Here is a 15,336-nt window from a genome sequence, read left to right on the forward strand (position 1 = left end):
CTGTCTGTAGCTAAGTCAAACGCAGTGGTTAGTGTTAAGAAAATCTGAGCAGGAGAGCCACTGATTTGGTGTTCTGCTGACTTCATCTGGCCTTCAAGTTAAAAAATCATTGTTTTATAATGCTAATTGAATAGCTCATCTGCCAGATCTCTTGTTGGAAAGGGACTTCAAGAAACGCTGCTGTTAACAGAACCAATATACTGAAAATAACACCCCAAGTGTTCTGCAAGCAGCTTTTAATCAACACTACTATGTTCATACACTTTGTTAACCTAACGCTAAACATGGTAGGTTTTGTGGAGGAGAGAAGAGGCTGTACCTTTTAAAGAGATATTCTGCATGGGTGAATGTCTCGTGGGGGAGGATAAGGTAGTTGTCCAATAAATGCCTTGCTGCCATGAGTAAAAAAAAAATGCTGAATACAAGACAACTCAAGGTAGAGTTTTAGGCATGTGATGTAGTTCAGACCTTCTTCTTTCTTTTGTTATTTTGTGCTAAATTACGTTCACGAATTTAAGGGGGAGAACAGTTTCTAAACAAGAAGGCAATTTGCGTGGTCCTCCACCAGATGTCCCTACTGTAAGCCCTGCAGAGCACACTTATCTGCACGCCAAGCAGTTCTGTTCCCAGCTGAGAAAGGACCAGTGAGCAGCGCCGAGTGTGGTGGTATCCGAGGTGCCGGTTGCACTGGGAGACAGACAGGGAGTGAGGGCAGAAGAGGAAGGTATGGAGTAGGCTCTCCTGCATGCACAGGGGGCCACCATCTCACCCGCCTGATACTACTCACTTGAGCTGTACTTGCTACCTGATTTGACAGTGGGAAAAAGAAATCAGAGTGGCTGGATAAATAATATAGTTAGAAAGGGCTTTTATTCCTTAACAGGGTGATGCTGTTGCTGAGGTTTATCTAGGTTGAAGGAACCTGCAGAACCGGTATCTTTATACAAACTCTAGGTCCGTCTGTAATACAAGGAACAGGACAGGCATATTAGGGCTTTTAAAACGACATCTAAAAGGCAAATGAAGCAGCCCTGAGGAAGAAGCGGCTGTGGATATGAGCAGCGCGAAGCAACAAGAGTGAGTGTTGCATACCTTCATGCACCCACTATACGCTGTATCTGTAATAAAACAGTCACAGCTGCAGACATGGGCTCTGCCACACTTACACATGCAGGGCTTTTGAACTGGTTGCTCTTGCTGTTGAGTCTGGTATGCTGTTCTGCTGCTGCTTATGTGGATGTGCCCAACCTGAGCAACAGTTTCTTGCCTCACTATGAACCTGATCAGGCTGTTGGCTCTTCGCAAGATACAAGACTACGTGTTTTCACAGTGGACTATGGCTATGTGCAAATTCCCTATGAAGTTACTCTTTGGATCCTACTTGCCTCTCTTGCAAAAATAGGTAAGTAGAAAATGGGATCTTGGGTCCTCCTACCTCAGCAAGAAGTTAAAAACATACCATGTAACCAAGTATCTTCCATGCACTTTGTAGCTGGGATTGTTTTTACGGCTTCTGTCCTCAAAAGAACAGGTGTGTTCATTACAATGGCAATGATAAAATTCCAGCTCTGAATGCTTCCAGCTTACTTAGGTAAATATATGACCTCTAACCCTCCTGTCTCCTGGGTTGTCTATGTTAGTGAGTAGCAATGGAGCTGCCCTACAGAGTGTTGTCCATCCCTTTTTCTAATTTTTAAATGTCACAAGTTACCACAATCTGCAAGGTGCCACAGCTGTAGAAATCAGCAACACCAGCTGAGGCTTCAAGTGAATTGAATTTGGGGGAGAAAAGTGGGAAGAATTCTTCCGTTGTGTAAATAATAGGAAACATTTCACTTTGAGTCTTTGTTTCACATGTTTGCTATTTATAGTTGCTCAGAAAGTAACACCAGAGGAGAGAGACTGAGAGTCTGAGTGTAGGTCATTAGAGATGTAGGGTAAGTGCCTTTTCAGTACATACCAATACATTAGAACTCCCTGTAGGTATCTGAATGAAGAAAGACAAGTCATGGGCAGGTAGGAACTGCAATGAACATAGTAAAAAATGGCTCACCATGTGTCTTACATGTTTGCATGACTGGGTTCAAATCATTTTGACCATTCAGAATTAATGCAGCAACATCAAATAAATGAAGAAGATAGTACGAAGGTGAAGAGCTGCACACATGTGATCTCCCTGTCCTTTTGATCTCTCCATGGGATTTTCAGATGTTACTGTGGAACAGGCTGGGAGGTGGGACTGATGTTTTTCTGGAGGTGGCCTGAAAATAAACATTTTTCATGTCATAGTCACACGGTTGACAAAAAATGTTACCACTGACCATGATTTGCCAGCTTTATAATAGCTGATGATCTCAGTCCAGTTCCTATAAATGAATTCTTCACTGCTAAAATAATAACAAAAATTTTCACAAGTCAAATCTGCTGTTATGGTGTCAGCAGAATGTGACAATAGCAGTGAGCGTATTGATTAATTTCTTTATTCATCATCCATAAAAGCACAGGACTTGCCATATTATAATTTTCTTGATTTGAGCAAGAAACAGATGTTATAGAAGAACTGTGTGATGCCTTCCAAGCATCCTCCAAAGCAGACCTGTTCCTTAGCCAGGGGTTTTCAAATAATACTATTTTCATTTAAAAATGTGGAGCTGCTGACTCAAAGTCTATCTGGTAGGAAGAATTAGTCTGAATAATCTGGCTACTTAGGGAAGAAGATTTCCAAACTGTTAAACTTTTTTTTCAGTGTTTTGTTCAGGCATTATCTTCTTTCCAGATTTCAGGATTCCAGGGTGGGAAACATTTCTGAGACCTTGAAAGACGAAACAACTCACTTATCCTGTAAAACTGACAAAAGACTTGAATGAGATACTTTTCATTAGAAAAGTAGATGAGTGGAGTTATGATCTTAACATACTTTTCAGTATTTCAAATAATCTCCTAAATAAATTGTTTAAAGTGTCATAAAAATATTTTTCTTTTTCTTTAGTGTTTAACATAGATAATTTGAGGGTTACAGAAGCGCAGTCATGGTATTAACTTCTGGAGTTATGGAATGAAGGAATGAAGGTTGACCTAGCCTCAGGCATGGAGACACAGCCACTGGATTTAAAGGTTTTTAGTCTGCCCCATTCTCATTCTTGTAAATTCTGAATAATTCCTTAAATTTCTAATGAAAGAACCTCTCATTTGCAGTATGATTACACAGTTCCTGGTAAAGTAACTAGATGAGCCATTGCTAGACATTATCTTGGTATTGGCATCAGTATTTGTGTCAGATGGGAAGAATTGTGTGAATGCAGTTGCGCTAGTAGTACATCAAGGTGGGCAGGAGATTCATACCCAAGACATTTATATTGGCAAGTATGACCCTTTTTCTGTAAAACAGCTTGGCTACATCTGTGCTTGTAAACTACCAAGCACCCTGTTGGGAAGCTGTGTGTGACTGTCCATACCACATCAGTGCTGGTGTGCTCCTTCTCAGCTCTGGCTCTTGTTGACAAGCATTCTCCCAGGCAGTGCCCAGGCAGACTTGTGGGCCGACATATGCTCCCAGAAGCAGTTTGGATGTGACCCCTACTTGCTGGAGTAGGGAAGAGAATTTGGCTATATGGATGCAGCCTGAAACTTTCTGCTTTGAAAATTCTTTGGCCTGATTAATTTGCTATAGTGTAGACTCAACCTTTATTCTAGTAAGGGGAAAAAAAACCCACATTATTTTCTCAGGTATTTGATGGCTGTTGGTAGCTCTTTCATCTCAGCTGAAATCAGTGGTTTTATTTCAGTCAACTAACTCATAGGGTTCTTTACTCTATGTAGGAACAGCAGTTTTCTCAGAAATACAAGGTTAGTCATCTTGTGCAATGCCTTATGTTACTGTGGCTTGATTACTGCTGCTTCGGATATGTTATTGTTCACGAGTACTCAGCCCCTCTGTCTGTGGATAAACTTGAGTCCATTTAATGCTTCAGGGGAGTGCTGGAAGTGGAGGGAGCTCAGCAAATGATGGCATCTGGGCTGCTCCCTTGGACTTCTCCAGGTTCCTGGTCAGCCCAAATCCAGCAGGACCTCTGCAGCCAGTGACCCTCCACAGCGCTAGGGGGGAAGCTGCCTTGGAACCTGCAGCCAGGGAGAGGGTGTCTTTGAGAAGGAGGGAGAATACTGTGCCTCAGAGGTTTGGAAGTAGCAGTTGGGCAGCAAGGACTCTTGAAGAATGCTTTCTTTCCAATTTGTGGAGTGCAATTTCAAAGAAGTTTCTGCATTCTTAGAAGCAGAGCTCAGATTCAGTCACACTTGCTCCGAAGTTGAGAGCTGGGGAGCAGGTAGACAAGAGATATATTGCCAAACTCTTCCTCTGCTTTAGAAGTACAAGTCTGGGAATGTTTAATTTTGAGGGGAATGGTAATGCCTTTTTTTACATTCATAATCTAAAGAACTATACCTGGCTGTCTGATGACAAAGTATTCAAAGGCAGGCAAAACATTTGTCTGACATCAAGTTAATGTAAATTGGAATAATACCCTAATGTTTTATTCAAGGTTTCCACCTCTATCACCGACTACCCAGACTCATGCCTGAAAGCTGCATACTGATTGTCATTGGAGCACTAGTAGGAGTGATCATTTTTGCTTCAGATCACAAATCTCCACCGGTGATGGACTCAAGTATTTACTTTTTGTATCTCCTTCCACCCATTATCCTAGAAGAGGGTTATTTCATGCCAACTCGCCCATTTTTTGAAAACTTTGGGTCCATCCTGTGGTGGTCTTTGCTGGGATCTCTGCTAAACTCATTTGGAATCGGCATTTCCCTCTATGGCATCTGCCAAATAGAAGCCTTCGGCCTGACTGACCTGGACCTGCTGCAGAACCTGCTCTTTGGCAGCATGATTTCAGCTGTGGATCCTGTGGCAGCTCTGGTAGTTTTCGAAGAAGCCTCCGTTAATGAGCAGCTTTACATGATGATCTTTGGAGAATCATTGCTAAATGATGGAATCACTGTGGTGAGTTTCTTTCTACTCCCTGTCTTCCCTTCTTTAGGCTCTTCTGGCTTGTAGGGTTATTTCACAAAGGACAAGAGCAGCTCTAAGGAGATCCTAGATACATTATTTATGTTGTGGATACTCTATTCCATCACACACAAGTAATTTTAATGTATGTAAAGATTACATATTATATTACCTCTTTAAAAAGCATATTGTGTTAGATCTGCTGGGAGAGGGAAGCATAGACCACATCTTGCTCGTGCATTCACTTAAGTGAATGGCTAAGCTAAGGCTGATTTTGCTGGTAGGATCAGTGTAAGACCTACAAAAAATTCTTGCTATTGTGCAAGCAGGTAAATAGAAAATTCTACTGCTGAAAGGCATTCTACTGCTTAACTCCCTGCAGCAGGGATAAAAACACAGGAGACCTTCCTTGTCACACGCCATAGAGAGCACTCTGCAAAAAACCCCAACCAAACCGGATGTGAACAGTCTCTGGGTGCTGCATTCCTTCCTCCTGCTTCTCCTAGGAAATTCCCCAGAGGCTTTAGACAGGAATTCCAAAAGCCACTAATAACTTTGCATAACCATGTTTCTATCAGTAAAAAATTAATATCTGAAAAATATTCACCTTTCTTGGATGTCTTATCTGAAGTGTCCAGAAACAGTGCTTTGGAAATAGGAGAGATTTTGTTTGTTGGGGGTTTGTTTGTTTGGTTGATTTGGGTTTGGTTGGTTGGTTGTGTTTTGGGTTTTTTAATATGAAAAAATGTTCTTTACAGAACTCATCTTGCTAATACTTTTCTAAAAGTTTGCTAAAACTTGGAACAACCTGAAATTCTACCTGCAAACCACAACTGACAAAGTCACTTAGAAGACATATGTTTTTCAAGGAAGAAACTTCAAGCAGGAAATTCACTGCACAGAAACTAACAGAACTGCTCATGTGCTGCAAGTTAACTGCAGGTTAAGGAGTTTTGCTAGATAAGATCTTTACAGAATTTCAATCACAGGAATCTAGAACACATAAAAACTATTCAGATGCTGTTATACATGAGGTACAGCACAACTTGGATTTTAAAATCTGTACAGAGTTCACTGCTGAAAGGCTTCATGGGAGAAGTGCAGCCTATGAGCAATGCAAAAAGGAAAAGGAATTAAGTCATTTCTTGCAAACCCTTCCTCTTGGTGAATCAGAGATGTAGGGCTGATGTAGAACTAAGGAATAAATGTCACTGAACTTTACATGCAAACTGCTTGTGTGTTGCAGTTGTAACAAAATAATCCAAATGCATCTAACACTTTCACCTGCCTCCTTGGTTCCTTCACATGCAGACCTCAAAAAGTAATACCTCTTCCTCACACAAGAAAAGCTTGTTTCATCCTTTTTTTGACTGGCTCTCTACATTGCCTTCCCTTTGTTCCCAGCTGTTATTTATGATGTGGATCCAGCTCATGGTATTTACATGAGCTTTCAGTCAGCATCCTTCTACAGCATAAATGTGTAGTGACAGAAAGCCTTTCAGAACAGTGGTATGTAGGCATTCCTCAGCAACACTAGGTAAGTCAGCAAAAGAGATGAAAGGGCTGTACACAAGGAGTGCTGGCTACACCACTGTGACTTCCATTTGCCCACATCTCCTCATCTTTGGGGCTCTTCTCACAGCAGCTGTGTTGCAATCAGTTTGTCAGCTCTTGCTGATGCATCTGTGCATCACCCACATCTCATCCATTTTCAGGACATTCAGATCTTCTGAATCTCTACCTAGTTTCATGTTTGAGAAGACTGAAGTAACTGTCACCTCTATGGAACCCAGTATTTGTATTTCTCCTCTCTGATACCCCTCTTGCTTTTTTAAAGGCTTTAAAACTGTGCATCTCAGGTGTCTCAGTTCCTCCCTTTTCCCTCTTAACAGTTTCTTTCGAGTTAACTCTATGTGTTTAAAAAGATAATGTCACCAAGATATATTAAGCATACATACTTCTTATATTGTTTAAATACAAATATCCCCTGGTTCTCTCCAGTCTGCTTATCAGCTTGAACATACTTTTTTTTTTCCCCAGCAGGAAAAACTGGTATGAAATTTCTGAACTCATGTATTATTTGAGGCAATAGCTCCTTCTCCTACATTTAGTTCAATACCCTGGTATAAAAAATTGTCTCGAAATTACAGGCTGCAGAGTGCGAATCATGACTTAGGAGTTATACATTTGGCTTAAGGGACTGGGACAACAGTGCATAATTTACCTTTCTTACCCATTTGTACCTTTTCCTATTCTCCTCAGTAGGACCATGTCTATGGATAGAACAAAAACAATCTAGGTCCTGCTAATTTCTTCCTGTTCCAGTTGCTTCTGAGCCGACTGCATCAGAAAAGTGCAGACAGCAACAGGACTGGTCCTAGTATGTATCATACACTAGTGGAGTTTCAAAGCTCTGTTCAAAACAGTGGTGATGTTAAATTCAGTGCAGATTTCGTTCAAATCTGAACACAGCTGGAGGACGTGATTTTGCTGGGAAGTGTTTCAGGCATCGGAAGCTCTGCTCCATCATATACACAGGCAGACCATTTCTGTCTCAACAGGAGCTGAACACCTGTGTGCAGGAGGAAACAGAATATTTCCCCTTACTACTTCACCTCTGAGGCCTGATTTTAGAAATGCTGAGAACACCTATGCCTCATGCTGTAGTCAAAATGAAGTGGCAGTGACCATTTTTTTCTAATGGTGCCCTCTCTTCCTTGTATGCAGTAGCAGAGCAGTTAAGGAAATCTGCTGCATGATGGAGATGCAAATAAAATTAATTTCTTTATTTGAGGAGATCTGAATTTACTCTTGGATTTTTCTGAGGAAGGCTTTGAACACTGGGATGCATGGGTGCTAGGAAGGAGGATAGAAGTATTCTCTGCTCTGGTTGTTGAAGCTGACCCACTGTGTTCAGAGTAAAATTAAATACATGTGGTCAGGAAGAATTATCAGGGTGGAAAGAAAGAGTTATCAAGGCTGCTTGTGTTGGTGGTTAAGACGTCCGCTTTAAAATCTTTTTTCCAGAGCTTCTGATGTGGATAGTATGTGCAATGTATGTATCATATAGACAGCCAGAACAGGGAACCTGTCCCTGGGGAGGTCCCCTGTGGGTGACAATGTAACGCTCTCTCTTCCTCTCCCTAGCTCAAACAGTTGTTAAATGAGGCCAGCTATCAATACATCCCTTCACTGGGTGAACAAAGGCATCCTAAGCTGATTCAGGCTTTCCTACCATGTAAAAATTATAGTACTCAATTTACTGGCATAAACACCGCAGTGTCTAATCTGCTGTAGTGAGAACCCACCTGGAATACTGTGTCCAGCTCTGGAGTCCTCAGTACAGGAAAGACATGGACCTTTTAGAGAGGGTTCAGAGGAGGGCCACAAAAATGATCAGGGGGATGGAACACCTCTCCTATGTAGACAGTCTAATTTTTCTTCTCAGGTGGGAGAAGAGAAGGCTCTGGGTAAACCTAATTGCAGCCTTTCAGTACTTAACAGGACCTATAAAGAAAGATGGTGAGAGACTTTTTAGCAGGGCCTGTTGTGACAGGACCGTGGGTGGTGGTTTCAGACTAAAAGAGGGGAGATTCAGGCTGGATGTGAGGAACAAATTTTGTATGTTGAGGGTGGTAAAACACTGGCACAGGTTGCCCAGAAAGGTGGTGATGCCACACCCCTGGAGACATTCAAGTCCAGGTTGCATGTGGTTCTGGTTAATGTGATCTAGCTGAAGATGCCCCTGCTCATTGCAGGGTGGGTTGGACTACATGACCTTTGAAGGTCCCTTCCAGCCCAAACCATTCCATGATTCTAAATGGAGCTTTCTTTGTATGATGCAGTTCAGGATGTTGTATAGAACAGTTTGCTCCAAACAAAAAAGTTATAAAAATTTTTAAATTATGTCATATTTCCATAATTTCCATTTTAATGCCATCAATTATATCAGATAGACACTTTAGGAACCAGAAAAAGGGAGAAAAAAATACTAAGTAATTTCCCGAGGATAATATCCTTTACTCATAAGTCAGCATAGATTCATGCCTTGGTATTTTTTCTAAAGAATCACAAGCCTTAGGAAAATGTTGAAGTCTGCAAGAAATGGGGGACAGAGAGAAAACGGGCTTTATAATTAAAACCTGTATGATACTTACTGTAGAGAAATGAACCCTCTTTTCCTTATCTGTCACTGAAGAGCCCTATTTTATACATAGCCATCAGGAAAAAGCAGTTCCGGGTATTTTCTCCTGTGAAACGTTATGTTGTGCTTTGTCTGTTCCTCAGAAATATTAGCAATGAGAACAGGTTGTGTGACAGCTCAAGGTCATATGTTCCCAGCAGCAATTTAAGATTAGATAGTATCTGGGGAATAATTATTATCCTGATGAGCTTGACTCTTCTACCTGCGAATATCTACTTTAATCTTCTTAATAGCCTTCTGGTATTAACTATATGAAGAAGAAAGACCAAAGAAAATCAGATACGGCAAATTGTTTTGGTCTATTTTGCATTTTTGCGCTAATGTTTTGGTGCAACAGCTTTGAAGAGGTGGTGTCTTTAAATATTCCCCGAATTCTCTTGGAAACTGAAAGGTGACTTTCATGTGTTACACACTCCCTGTAAACAGATCTGACAGGACTTAATATTAACCAACTATCAGCAACCTCTAAGACCTTTTTGTTGCTATAACACCTATTACTGTGGAAACTTTCTATTAGTTTCTAGAAGATGGATGAAAGCAGAATATACTGAAGATTTTTCATCACAAATTTCTGCAGAAAATAAATTATTGATAATGACAAACTTATCTGATCTAAATTAAATTGTCTTTACAGACCAAATTATACAATGTAGGAAATTAATTCTTTCTTTTAATCCGACATTCTTTTTATTTTTGTCATTTCAAGCTTTCTAGTCAAAATATATGTGTGAAGGGTCTTTGGGCCATTTAAAACGCCACAGCTTTTGATCCTCACTTTGCAATCAAGACAGAGTTCCTCTATTGTGAGGATAGAGAGGCTGTATTTATCTAGCTAGAGTCAATATGAAACTGAGGCTTCCATATTTCCCTTGCTTTGCCTTGCCTTCCCTTCCCTCTTCTGCTTCTTTTCCCATTCTCAGTGATTCAAGATTTTTATGCGCCAAATACTACTGAAAAACATTTAACATTCCCCAGTCTATGTAATGAAGTGTGTCCACTCTACAGGCCATACAGACAATCTAAATGGGATGTAAATCGAAAGTGTGATTCTTAGTCACTGCCCTGCCCCATCCTGAATCAGAAAGAGAGCATGGAGGGTAGAGCCTGAGGTTGATAGGTACCCATCTGGCCTTTAGACATCTGCTACAAAGACCAGTTATTAAGTTTGCTTTCAGAAAACAAACAAAACGAGTATTTTTTGGTTACTTCAATTGCATTTGATCCTGCAGAGTTTTACTCTTGTTACATAGCCATCTACCCTTCCGGTTTTTGCTATTTTTCGAGATGCTTAGCAGACCCTTGATTCTGGGACTTGCTAAGAACAGCTGAGGTTTCAACTGTTACTTTGCTGATCCATTTAAAGCAATTTCAGGTGCACACACACACAGAGCTATGAGGTGAGTAAGCCTGCCAGGTTCAGCAAGACACCTGACTGTTGTCTCCTTATTTTCACTTGTAGGTTTTATATAACATCTTCATCGCCTTCACCCAGATGCACAGGTACGAAGAAATCGAATCCATTGATGTCTTTGCTGGCTTCGCTCGCTTCTTCGTGGTGGGGCTAGGTGGCATGTTGTTTGGCATTGTCTTCGGATTTGTTTCAGCGTTCATGACTCGATTCACACACAACGTTTCTGCTATTGAACCCCTGCTGGTCTTCATGTTCAGCTACCTGGCATACTTGTCTGCTGAAACCCTTTACATCTCAGGCATTTTGGCGTGAGTACCTCTGATGGCTTTTCAGATGGCCTCTGGAGAGAAGTATTATTACTTTGAGGAGGTGGTTTGCATGAGGTTGGTACAATACAGGCATTTTCAGTCTCTGTCGCAGAGATCTGCAGTGGAAGGCTTCTAAAAGATCTGTAAAATGCAATGCTAACTAGGAAACGCAAACCTACAGTCAGCATAAGTATAGATGTACTATTGAGGAGTGCATATCTGCTCTGAAACTTTTTAGATTACTGCCTATTGGAAAAAACCCTGCAAACTGTGGGTGAAGTGACTAGTACTGCCACAGTCCACCTGCTGCCTCTGGTAAGATCAGCAGAGTGAAAGAACCATTTGATAATAGGTCAGAGTATCTGTATTTATTTCTAAGCAGCATCACCATCAGATTACTAGAGAGATGAAAAGTAATGAGCATGCAAACATAATAAAGAATGTCTAAGTTTTTGCTTTTGTACACAGCTGTGAACATCAGCTCTAACAGACTTTACTGGAATTACTTTACATTTAAACAGCAGCATTGGAACTGACACTGGAAAAAAACAGGCAGCCAAGAACATCAAGTATATATGCATACATATAGTCATGCATATGGATATTGGTGATCATATTTTAATGTGATCAGGACAGACTGATGCTGCTGTAATGCTAGTGACTGCTTCCTGCAGTAAGAGAGCTGAAAGGTCTATTGACCATAGTAAATGAAGTGAGGACGAGTATTGTCCAAATGAAAGAGGGCAGCATCAGGAAAGGAGTCAGAAGAGAAAAGAAGGAGCACGGGTGAAAGTGAGAGACTTTACAAGAAAGCTGCTGGGAGGTGAATTTCAAACATAATACTGATTTTCAAACAAATAATGAATAATGAATTTCAAACAAAGAGCTCCTGAGCCAGGTAAGGAAATGGGAACCTGATGATAGTAAATTCTCCAGCTGGTGTTGGTGGCTGCTGCGGGCTCAGTGCCTAGCTGTTGGGTGGCATCAGCCTTGAATGCCCTGTGTTGGCTCTGAGCTTGCATGCTAGGTCTTGTGGGCACTGGTGATCCAGAAAGGAGTCCCCTTTACTGAGGACAAACCAGTTTAAACCTAACAAATACAAGCGTGTGGCTGCTGATGTTCAGACAGGTGCATTTACTCACCTTCACTTGTCAAACCTTGATTTCATGGAACCATAGAATCATAGAATACTTCAGATTGGAAGGGACCTTTGAAGGTTGTCTAGTCCAGGGGCAATGACCAGGGGCATCTTCAACTAGATCAGATTGATCAGAGCTCCACCCAGGCTGACCTTGAATGTTTCCACAGATGGGGCATCTACAGCCTCTCTGAGCAACCTGCTCCAGTGTTTTACCACCTTCATTGTAAAAGATTTCTTCCTTGTGTCTAGTCTAAATCTACTAAAATCTTTTAGTTTAAAACCATTACCCCTTATCCTGTTGCTACAGGGCCTATTAAAATGTTTGTCCCCATCTTGTTTATAAGCACCCTTTAAGTGTTGAAAAGCTGCAATAAGGTCTTCTCAGAGACTTCTCCAGAACGAATAACCCCAATTTGTTCAGCTTCAGAGTAGAATCAGCTCTGTAAAAACAGCCTTTGTAGGATGGCCCTGGGCAATATTTGAATATTTAGCCATATTAAATAAGTAGTTAGACAGGATATATGTTTTCCTGAGCAATGAGATAAAGAAGATGACTCTTGTACTGTGTTTTGCATATCCAGCACATTTGCTGTGATTGAGATAACTAACAACTTTAATTGAGCAGAGTTAGACCTAGCATGTAGTGAACACTCATACCATATGGACCCTTTCCTACCTGCACTGCCCAAAGTACTGCTTCCCTGCCTATTTGTTACACTAAACTACATGGGTCTTTATTTCTTTTGCTTCATATTTTCATTAGAGTGCTGAAATTATTAGTAATAAAAGAATGTTAATATAATTTATTATTCTTACTGCTTCATTAAGGAAATTATTGCTTGTTTTAGGGATGGGAACTTATTGTCACCCTTCTGAATTATTGAGGAAATCATTAATTTTTCACTTGGGTCATGAAAGTCTATTATGCATGTGCCTCTGAAAGTCAACAGTATTAAACATTAATTCCTAATGGCCTTCTCTTAGAGTGTCCTTGGACCTGCTAAATGTCTCAGCTTCATGAAAATACCCTTGAGATTTCTTCAATGGAAATTAAATGAGCAGAAGCTAGATGAAGGGTTATTTAATGACCAGTCAGCATTCTCTGAATTCACAAGTTTGGAAGAATATAATCAGAAGAAGCCCCCAAAGACTAAAATACTATCAGTCGAAACTAGATAGATGATGGACTATGTTACTAGCATAGCACTCAATCTATTTATTACGTATGACTATGGAAAATAAAGGGGAAAGAGGAAACCTCCTTTAGTAGGGCTGCCCAAATACTACTCCTCCAGGCAATTAATATTAGCAATTGTGTCAGGTGACTGCTCATGCCTCTGAAGCAGACTCTAGTGTTCATTAACAATGAAGAGGTGAAAAACGTCCTTATGCTTCCTTAGCACATTCCCCACACCCTGAATAAATAAGAGAGGGGAAGGATACATCTATAGGTAACTGAATTTCCTCTTGCTGTACACAGTGGGCTGCTGTGGGTTGAGTCACTGAAACTTATCCTAGCCCTGCTGATCTTGCCAGCTAGCTGGCAGGGAGCCACTGGAAGCATAGGACTATTACCATGTCTTACCACCAACAACCACCTCAAAGAACAAGATCACTGAGAGGTTGGTTATATCCTTCTAAACATAGGCTAGTACAAAACTGACTTGTCCTTTGTTTGAGACTCAAATATTTGGTGCTTGGTGGCTTGTGTGTTAAGCATTCAGGATATAATGGACTTTGAACTGAAACGTGATACCCTCGCTTCCTCATCTGGAAGGCTGACTGGTTTGCTTCCTTTTTCCTGTATGTAAAATGGATTTGTGAAGTTGAATGAAGATGCTCTTCTATCTAAGGAAATAGCTAACGTTACTAAAGAAATAAAAAGCTTCTTGATATTAGGAAGGTCAAGGACTGGTAATGGAGAGTGCAGATAATGAAAGCTGAAGTTGTTCTTAAATGAAAGAAAAAGCCAGGTTGTGGCTGATCTTGATGTTTTCCCTGGTACAGGATGACATCATGTGCAGTGACAATGAAAAAATATGTGGAGGAGAACGTTTCCCAGAATTCCTATACTACGATAAAATATTTCATGAAGATGCTGAGCAGCGTCAGCGAGACCCTGATTTTTGTATTCATGGGAGTTTCTACAGTGGGGAAAAACCATGAGTGGAACTGGGCCTTCATTTGCTTCACCCTGCTCTTCTGCCTCATTTGGCGGACACTGAGTAAGTCAGCTTTTGCAGGCAACCTTCTGTGCACTTCTGAGAGAAACCCTTTGGTGCAAAGGTATGTTAGAAAAGCCTGTGCAGACTGGCATAACCAGTTTAATAACAAATTTATTAGGCTTATTTTACTGAGAAGTTAATTTCACAAATCTACACATGAGAAATAGGGGAATGGGGGGGAACCCAAGCAAATAGGGGTCTGTTTCAGATGTGTTGCCTATGAATTATGCCATCCTTTTTGAACCTGAAGACTTTATTTTGCATCACATTAAGTTACAGATTCTGCAAGAGAAAACAAACACATGTACGACTGGAGAAGTGATGAATTAAATCATGCCTTACTCAGCCACTGTTATTTGTCACTTTAATTAAAAATATGAGTGAACAGTGCTTTCATAATGAAAGGTGTAAAGATGCTTTGGAAGTAGTACACGTGAGAAGGCCAAAAATACAATTGTGCAGGCAACCTTATTTCTGACATTTTTTAACTTCTGAGTACCTGAACTGGCCATCTTAATAGTTTTGGGTGGGGTTTTTGGTTGGTTGGGTTTTATTTTTCTGGGGGGAGGGGGGAGGGGAGGGTGTGTGTGTGTGTTTATTTTTTGTTGTTGTTGTTTTTTTTTTTTTTTTGTTTTGTTTTGTTTTGGGTTGCCTTTTATTTTTTTTCCCCCAGCATTTTTTTTTCAGAACAATTTATATTTTTAAAGAAAATGAGAAATCCAAACATTCCATCGGGTGGCCTTGGAGGATATATTCTGAGCACTGACATTCAGGCATCTACCTTGGGTAACTAAGCTAGTAGGTTAGTTCCCCCGTTTCATTTCCAGTCGAAGGAGGCCCTTCTCAGGCATCCTGTGGGGCAGAAATCTACATTGGTCATCTGTCACCACCTCCTCCAGCCTTCAGGCCTTGTCTATATTGCCTTTACATACAGGCTTTAGCTGTTTAGGCTTGGAGTCTAGTAAGCAGCTCTCCAGAAAAGGACCTGGCCTGGTAGATAACAGGTTGAACACAAGTCACAATTCTGCTCTTGTGACAA

At 40.8% G+C, this 15,336-nt stretch overlaps 1 protein-coding gene across 5 annotated transcripts in view; it reads left to right on the forward strand.

Annotated features, from left to right (window-relative positions):
- The first annotated feature begins 642 nt into the window (after positions 1-642).
- SLC9A4 (solute carrier family 9 member A4) overlaps positions 643-15,336 on the forward strand; it is a 37,187-nt gene continuing 22,493 nt past the window's right edge. For 4 of the 5 annotated variants that reach the window (XR_010612300.1, XM_065677760.1, XM_065677761.1 and 1 more), the window contains exons 1-4: positions 643-1,402; positions 4,539-5,002; positions 10,672-10,931; positions 14,080-14,297. Coding sequence is in view for 4 of the 5 variants with exons in the window: in XM_065677760.1 (XP_065533832.1) it covers positions 1,147-1,402; positions 4,539-5,002; positions 10,672-10,931; positions 14,080-14,297 (1,198 nt within the window). In the remaining variant the exon portion in view is untranslated. The remainder of the gene's footprint in view (positions 1,403-4,538; positions 5,003-10,671; positions 10,932-14,079; positions 14,298-15,336) is intronic. The other variant, XM_065677762.1, reaches the window with a different exon arrangement.

The sequence above is a fragment of the Lathamus discolor genome, chromosome 4, assembly GCF_037157495.1.
Source record: "Lathamus discolor isolate bLatDis1 chromosome 4, bLatDis1.hap1, whole genome shotgun sequence".
Taxonomy (NCBI): Eukaryota; Metazoa; Chordata; class Aves; order Psittaciformes; family Psittacidae; genus Lathamus; species Lathamus discolor.